The sequence below is a fragment of the Sinohyriopsis cumingii genome, chromosome 19 (genome assembly GCF_028554795.1).
Source record: "Sinohyriopsis cumingii isolate HCF-2022 chromosome 19, ASM2855479v2, whole genome shotgun sequence".
NCBI classification, from domain to species: Eukaryota; Metazoa; Mollusca; class Bivalvia; order Unionida; family Unionidae; genus Sinohyriopsis; species Sinohyriopsis cumingii.
Window position 1 is genome coordinate 40505593 of NC_142979.1, and position 8499 is coordinate 40514091.

Genomic DNA, 8499 nt, shown 5'->3' on the forward strand with positions numbered 1-8499 from the left:
AGCTAACCGTACAAATGATGTCAATCAACCATCAAATATTACAGCTAATGCAAAAATTAGACGTACTGTCAAACAACTTCTTCAAAAACTGCGCTCAAGATAATTTGACTATGTTTAATAGATTCCGGGACTAAAGTGCATTCCAGTTTATGCAAAATCATGTTTATTTTTGCCCTAAAACTAATTTTCATTCCATATACTTTTCAACTAATTTATTTGGACAGTTAAAGACCACAAAATGTGTGTCATTTAAGAACATATGTCCTTTATATAGAAATATAAAGTAGTTCAGATCTAAGCTAATAGTATACACAATGCACGCAAGTACAATATTGTAACGCTGCGTTTATTTTTATTTATGGTGTTAAATAAGATAAGACAATATCATCTTAAGAGCATCTACAGCGTTTTGATGACGTGGGCATTAAGATGCTTCACCGTCGCATGGTTCAAAATGAACAACTTTCACACTCTCGGGATCGATTCCGGCTCTGGAAAATAAAAACAACGTAATGATAGTGGGTCAATAAGTCTGCAAACTACTTACTCATGTCGCGATTTTTGTAAATTGGGTTATAATAAGAGTTCTTATTGTTAAAGAAATGTACACAATGTCGGAATTAGGACCTTGCAATAACCATTGTCTTTCCACACGTAACATGTTTCAAAACTTTGCCATATATATTTGTAATGACCGACATTTATCACACATGATTAGTTATTGTTGTAGGGATTAACGCCATTTTTCAGCACACGATAGACTATACATGGCGGCCAGTATTAATGGTGGAGGAAGAACCCAGGAAAAAGCTACTGGCAAGCTTTCTCCCATACCCACATTGGCCGAATCCGAAACTCGAACCTACACAGACAGAGGTGAGATGGCAGAGAGCGCTTTAGACCACTGGGCCACTCGGGGCCCCCCGCAAGAACAGGCGTGTAAATATATGTTCGTTAGAAGTTATATAAATAGGTAGGTAAATTATGTTAGTCTTAATCGGGGATTGGTTTCAGTTTAAATCGATATATTCGGAGTGATTCATAACAATTAGAATAATAACGTATGGAAGGATGGTTAACCAAGTAAATGGCAATAACAAAAGAGCGGTACGATACTTACAAGCAGACATTGCATCGCATGACGCATTCACTGTCGTATGTCTTCCCGTCGGAGGCACATAACGGCATGTAAATTTTGGAACACGTGCATTGGCAGTTTGATCGGTCGTCCGCCGGTGTCAAGGCACTTACTCCTGATCGACGAGGAGAAACAGGACAATATTATTTTTGTTGACTTTTTTAAAGCAATATATTGTTTAGAGCGAGTTTTGAAGTTACCCACCCCACTTAGCCACCCCCAGGCGATATCAGTTCGGCTGCTCCCTACTACTCTTCCAGACCAGGTGCTGAGTCGGTGTGTCTTAGGACGTCTTTTCTAGTTACATGCCCAGGAAGGACAGGACGGCTGATTCAAGTTACCCGCCCAGAACAGACCACGTTTCATGCGAATGTTTGTCCTCGATCAAGACACTTAAGTCTTATTTTCGCGGCATGATATAACCAATAATTTGATTAAATTACCGTTAAACAAACCAACGACCGAGTAACCTCTTTCTTAAAATTGGCTTTTTACTATAGATTGCTCATTTTTGTGCATATTATTGATAGCACAAAATAACCAAAAAATAAAAGCCGAATGTTTAGTCAAAGAAAAAACTTATTTAAAACATTATTTTTTTCTATGAAGCGGTGAGAAATGCCTCATTTACATCCGAATGTCTTGTATACGAACCTCAGTTCCGGCTAATAAAGATTCAATGCAATTAAGACTGCAACAACAAAGAACTGAGTTCGAGTCTCCTACAAGTACCATGTCACGTTTGCTAAGCCCCAGCTATAGAGTCATGTATAAGCTATTATCTACTGTCTTGGATATATTATTGGGGCCATGTGTTTGATGTCAAAAGATTTCCACAGGCTAGTGTTAACTTCTTCCGCAATGTTACCGTGACCAGTCAGAAGACCGGGAAACTTGAGTTGGCAAAGGCTACCGCACGCATCATTTGACAAAGGTTTCCCGCTTCACACCTATGTATTACAGCTTAGTCCTAAGATCAGAGGGATGCTCCTGGGTGGGGAACAAGGCGTGTTCTCCTACGTCCCTACCATGACAGATCGGTCCACAGCGATATCCAATCAGAACATGAGATAGAGGGCGTGATTAAAATTCGACGCGAATTATACATTCGAACTTGTAAATGAAAAGTCAGTCTCGCCTAGGAAGATTACTGAGCAATATAAGGTTACTCCGAGAGAGCCACTCGTAATTTGGCGGTAAAACTTAGAGGCATATTTTCAACACAGAAAAAGCTTCGAAAGGGTCAGTCATTTATTTGCAGAGTATTACGGCATCATAATTGTAATTATCTGTAGTATGTATACTTAATTACTACCATCTTTTAGTATGTAGAATTACCTTTGTAAAGTTTCATTTGCATGAGTATTTGAGAAAATGGGCTTGAGTTTTACGTAAAGAATTATGTTGATTGTTAGCATGTGGTCAGAACTAATTTTGTAATTCGCTAGTATGTTACTTCATTGTAATAAAAACCCAATACATTTATTAATGCGTGATGTTAGAATTTACGCATGCTTGAATTGTGAATTTGGGAAATGGATGAAGTATGTAAGATTAGTTACTATAGATGTATGCATATATCAAAGCATGGATATTTGAATATTTGTGTACTTTGTATAAGTTTTAAGCTAAAGAAATGAATCGGCTTATTGTGATATTGTTTAGTATAACATGATTAGGAATATATATTGATGTGTCGGAATTATTGATGTGTGTATGAGAAGTAATTGATTACGTGCTGCATTATGACGTATGTTTTACCATACAAGAACGTATGTGTATCTCGAGCTCATGTGGATACCGTCGCACATTGGAATCTCTGGCAAAGAAACAGCAGACAAAGTTGCAAAAACTAAACTAGGAGATCAAAACTATATCAAGCTTAACTATAGCTCTACAGAAGCAATAAGCTTCGCACAAACATATATAGACCAAACATGGCAAGATTTTTGGAACTCCTCCACAAAGGTAGAAAGCACCATGAAACCTCCAAAAATGTAGATAGGAACATACAGCTACCTAAGGGTACATATTTAGAACAGAAAACCATAAACAGGATAATAACTGGAAAAACTAAACTAGCAAGCAGTTTTGGAAGGTTTATAAGACACACACCAACAACCATTAACTGCTTTACTGCCACACCACCGAAGATCTACACCACGTATTCAATATATGCTCAAAATATAAACCCGCTCGGAAAATATTTATCAAAAACCAAAAAGAGATTGGATCACCACACACATACCCAGAGTAACTTATGGACTCTAATAAAAATAAACAATCAACATATGAAAACATAAATCAATTCATAGACTCAGCAATTGATACGGACCATAAGATAATCTCTCTCTCTCTCTCTCTTTCTCTCTCTCTCTCTCTCTCTCTGTCTCTCTCTGTCTCTGTATATATATATATATATATATATATATATATATATATATATATATATATATCCTGAGATGATCAGTTTAACTGTCGGTTGTACCATCATAGATTGAGAGATAGAGAGAAAGAGAGGCAACTTAGAAAGGAGACACATAAAAGCAGGGAAAGGTGGAGGGATTACGATAAAAGTGTATAATGTTTACTTCATTTATAAAGTATTGATTAAGTAGTAAATAATAATTTTTTTCTCTCATTATATCATTATATTCCTGTTTTATATTTGGCGAAAATTGACAATCCATCTCGAACTAGATCTGGAGAATATAAAAGCAATATGAGCCATTTGCGAATCACGCACACTGATATACCCATACTATTTTCATATCACATTGCCTTATGCCAAAGCCATGTTATAAACACACACACACATACATACATACATACATACATACATACATACATACGCATACGCACGCACGCACACATATTAATGAGGAAAGTGATAAGCGGATGCGGAAAGAGTGCAATCGTTTTGAAGTGACTGAAAATATTTTAAATGAATACAAATTTAAGTCGCTGAGTCTTTCGAGAAAGAGAGAATGGAAGAGAATGACGTACCAAAAAGAAATGTGCAGAGAACCAGTAGCTGTATGCCGGTCATTTCTGTCTCTCCACTTACGATGGAAGGTCTGTCATAACACCATGACATGCCTTCTCTTAAGATCTATCCCATATTTCACACATAGTAGAGAGATGATTGGCAAAGTTTGAGATCTATCCCATATTTCATGCATAGTAGAGAGAGGAATGGCAATGTTTGAGAGGAATTGTATTCCCCAGAGACAGACATACAGACCGATAGACAGTTCATCAGCAGATAAGAAAACGAATTGAAGATATAGTTAAGAAGGATAGTGGGACGCTATGCATGAATCAATCAATCAGTCAAACATTGCAGCAATAACTGAATTGATAGCTATCAGATACATATAAAAATATAAAAACAACTCTAAACTACGCATTTCTTTCCATCGTTTTAAATTGTCAATACTTATGACAATAAGTATGCGACTCGGCTATATATATTTACATCTGAGAAATACGATGAAGTCTTCTGCGTTGTAACGTTGTGCCCATGTTCATTCCATTGTAGTGCAAGGGAAATTATTTCCTCAGGATAACCTTTCACTTTCATTGATACTCAGGACAAGACTGAAACAACTGAATTTTCCAAAAACCTTTACAAAGTCGACGGATACGTTACTCCTGATAAGGGCAAAAACAGAAAGGATAGTTCCTAACAAAGATTAATATATCTTATAATGAATATGAACAACAAAATTAGTCAGTAATATGTAAAGACGTACCTGACTGGATATAATGCATGAGACAGACGACGAAAATAAATGCACCTTTCTTCATTTTTAACTGACTAGCCGCTACGGGAACACTGCTTGGTCTGGCTAGTCCCTATTCTAATCTAGCTTATATACACGATTTCTTGGCGTTAGATTGTACTGGTGGATAAATACATATACAAACAACTTCTGTTTAATGGATTACTGTCAAAAAGGAAATCTATCCACAATATATACCTGTTTATCGGTACGTCCATACTTCATTGTGTTCTTCTATCAAACAAAAACAAAAGATTTTCAGCTTATTCAGCTGACGATGTAGCGGAAGGGAGAATATTTATTTTCTAAGGCTCAACAGCAACCGATTTATTCATTGGGTTTACAGATTTTAGATGGAGCGCTCTGCCAGGGACACAAGAAAATGATACATTAAGGAATATTACAATGATGCTAGGGAAATAACAAAAGGCTACTATCTGGTTCCTACAGAAATAAAAAAAGGGATTTGTTACCTAAATTCTATAGAAATAACAATACAGAGGGATATTAACAGGATGCTAGGATTTGTTTTAACGAATCTAAGAGTCATCGATTGTCACAGAAAAATATAATCCATCCACGACGTACATCAAGGAACATTGTTCAATCCCAAAACAATTGATTCCGCTGGGTTCTGAAAAAACATTTTACAAGACGAGGCTCGTTCACTGCTTTTATCAGGACAACGACGAAGAGGACACAAAAAACATGGAAATTAAACCTGACACATAATAAATACATATTCCAGCAAAGGTACAAAAATGTTCCAGTCATAGTTCTTTTAATTATTTGCGCAACAAGACTATGATTAGGCAATTTTGTTAAATCTTATAAAGGCATTAAGAAGACGAGATAAACTTAAGTGAGATCCAAACTTCCAACTATTGACAAAACTGGTTCTTTTAAGTGTTTTCTTTGCCCTTTGATTTTGAAGATGACCACGACATAAGTATGTACCAAATGCATGTAAGCCATGTGATCGTGATCTAATTAACTCCTATTTTGCAAACATCAAACCAGGATGATACGCATTTTAGAGTTAATATACTGCATGTGATACACAGAGTTGGTTTATGTAGTGTACGATATAAACTGCAAAAGAACTTGTGGATGGATCGAAAATAATTATACCCATAAAAGGGTCAAATAATTGCCTATTGATTAGTATGCACGATGCGAATTTGCTTTTTCTTCTTTTAGTTTTAATTTCATTGCAAATGAATGAAAAGAAAGTTTCACTATATGGTTCTTTTACTTAAAGCAGCAGTTTTAAATTTAAGTTGACTCTATTCATATATTCTAAGACTTTCAATTTCGTCATAATTAAGGTTACTACTCACAAATAATGGCAGGTAAAAGGGGCAGAATATTGTCTGATAGTGATATTACCGGGAGGCATCTATAATACCACCAGCGAAATGAACAATGACACATTCTTTAATTCAGAATTTATTCAACCACAGTTTTTAAAAACAGTCATAACAACCCAATCCGTATTTATTATGGGCTTTTTAGGGGAGGGTGTTCGTTGAGTTTTATGCAGTGGTGAGTGGGAGTGGTGATGTTGAGCAGGGATTTCGTGTGGACTGGGCCGTGGGCTTAAGAGGGTTAATAAGCTGCACGTTAATTCATTTTTATATGAATGTAATGAAACTCTCAAGAACACCGTAGAACAATTCAAACCTACAATATGTAATATCATGAGACAACTCTCTTCCGATACAGGGGCCCCAAGTGTCTGAACGGATCACTGCGTCTCCCCTCTGTCCAATGTGTCACAGTGTAATTGGTCTTACTCTTTAACATCTTGTATTTGGTTTAGCTCTTTAACATCTTGTAAACGGTATTTCCCTCTAACATCTTCTATTTGGCCTTAGTCATTAACATCTTGTATTTGGTATTGCTCTTTAACATCTTGAACTTGGTCTTACTCTTTAAAATTTTGTATTTGGTCTTACTATTTATCATCTTGTATTAGGTCTTACTCTTTATCATATTGTATTTGGTGTTACTTTTTAAAATTTTGTATTTGGTCTTACTCTTTATCATCTTATATTAGGTCTTACTCTTTCACATTTTGTATTAGGTCTTACTCTTTATCATATTGTATTTGGTGTTACTTTTTAAAATTTTGTATTTGGTCTTACTCTTTATCATCTTGTATTAGGTCTTACTCTTTCACATCTTGTATTAGGTCTTACTCTTTATCATATTGTATTTGGTTTTACTTTTTAACATCTTGTATTTGGTCTTACTCTTTTTCAGCCTCGTTTTGGTATTACTCCTTTCCAATTGTTGTTTGCTCTTATTCTTTTCCAACTTGTATTTGGTCCTACTCTATCTCAACTTGTGTTTGGTCGTACTCATTTTGATTTTGTGTTTGCTCTTACATTTTCTTAGCCTGAATTTGATCTTGCACTTTTCCAATGTTTTGTTCAGCCTTACTATTTTTAAACCTATATTTGATCCTACTCTACTTCAACTTGCGTTTGGTCTTCTTCGTTTTCAACTTGTTTTGGTTGTAACCTTAATAAACTTGTGTTTTGTCTTAATCCTTTTCAACATGTATGTGTTCGTACTATCGATCACTAGTTCTTTTATGTTGTTTTACTGATGGAAATGAATGGCATTACCATTGTTCATTCATCCTACAAACAAGACGATAATGAAAAGAAGAACAGACAAAAAGCACATAATTGATCCAATAAATAAATTAGAGGAAGACAAGAGATATTCTATACATAAATTAGATCAATACAAATATGATTGTTGAATTTTAGGCAAGATGTAAAGAGTGTTAGAATTAGAATTACAGCCACGTGGAGAACTTAAGGAGAAAAAGTAACAATAATGTGTCATCTTGAATAAAAAGAATTGTCTCAACACTCATGCCAAAGATGAAGAAACGCGGTGGTTCGAAAATAAAATAACACTAAGTGGTATTATGAAAATCCTTTTATAAACGTAGAGACGCAAACGAAGCTAAGTTTAAAGAATTCTTTGAACTCACAACTTAAATTTACTAAACGTAATTGGAAAAGTTCAATTTGGTCATTAATTGCATGTGATGTGCTACTGTTACGTCTAAGAAAAATGAAAAATCTATAACAGTCCAGGCTCCATTGATTTCTAAAATTCTTTCGGAAAAATTTAGGTTTATTTCTTCTTAGGTATATAAATTTTAATTTCATACGGGCGAATTATCTGCTTCTCAGAAATACGGATTTTTAACGTGTATTCAAAGAGGCAATGGGGATACGTTATTGCAAAAAAACTGGAGACCTATATCGTTGATCACTGCTGCCTACACACTCTCATCTGTAATTATTGTGAAGAAATTAAAAACATTTAACCCAAACGTATACACCAGATCGAACGAGTTTAATTTGAGGTCGGTATATAGGGGATATATAGGGTAAAATGTAAAAACTGTTTAAGATATAATGCAACATGTAGAAGAAAATAATAATATTTCTGGTCTTCTTCTCTTTGTGGACTTGGACAAAGCTTCCAGTTTCGTAAAGAGGATTGTTGCACTCTAAATAAATCGCTTTTGCATGTAATATTCCAGTCCAT

The 8499-nt window shown here is 35.2% G+C and overlaps 1 protein-coding gene across 1 annotated transcript; it reads right to left on the bottom strand.

Annotated features, from left to right (window-relative positions):
- Positions 1-325: 325 nt before the first annotated feature.
- LOC149775549 (turripeptide Ici9.1-like) lies at positions 326-4982 on the bottom strand. The gene is made up of 3 exons (XM_089943730.1): positions 4894-4982; positions 1121-1253; positions 326-491 (listed from the first exon to the last, which is right to left on the bottom strand). The coding sequence occupies exons 1-3, from the start codon at positions 4946-4948 to the stop codon at positions 425-427; spliced, it is 255 nt and encodes an 84-aa protein (XP_089799856.1). The 5' UTR covers positions 4949-4982; the 3' UTR covers positions 326-424.
- Positions 4983-8499: the final 3517 nt, after the last annotated feature.

Bases quoted from the DNA above. Each gene is read 5' to 3' on its own strand.
- LOC149775549 (XM_089943730.1), bottom strand. From the start codon at position 4,948: ATGAAGAAAGGTGCATTTATTTTCGTCGTCTGTCTCATGCATTATATC. The intron at 1,254-4,893 runs GTACGTCTTTAC...CTCGTCGATCAG, and splicing joins CATGCATTATATCCAGTCAG to GAGTAAGTGCCTTGACACCG. The intron at 492-1,120 runs GTAAGTATCGTA...TTTATTTTCCAG, and splicing joins ATGCGATGCAATGTCTGCTT to AGCCGGAATCGATCCCGAGA.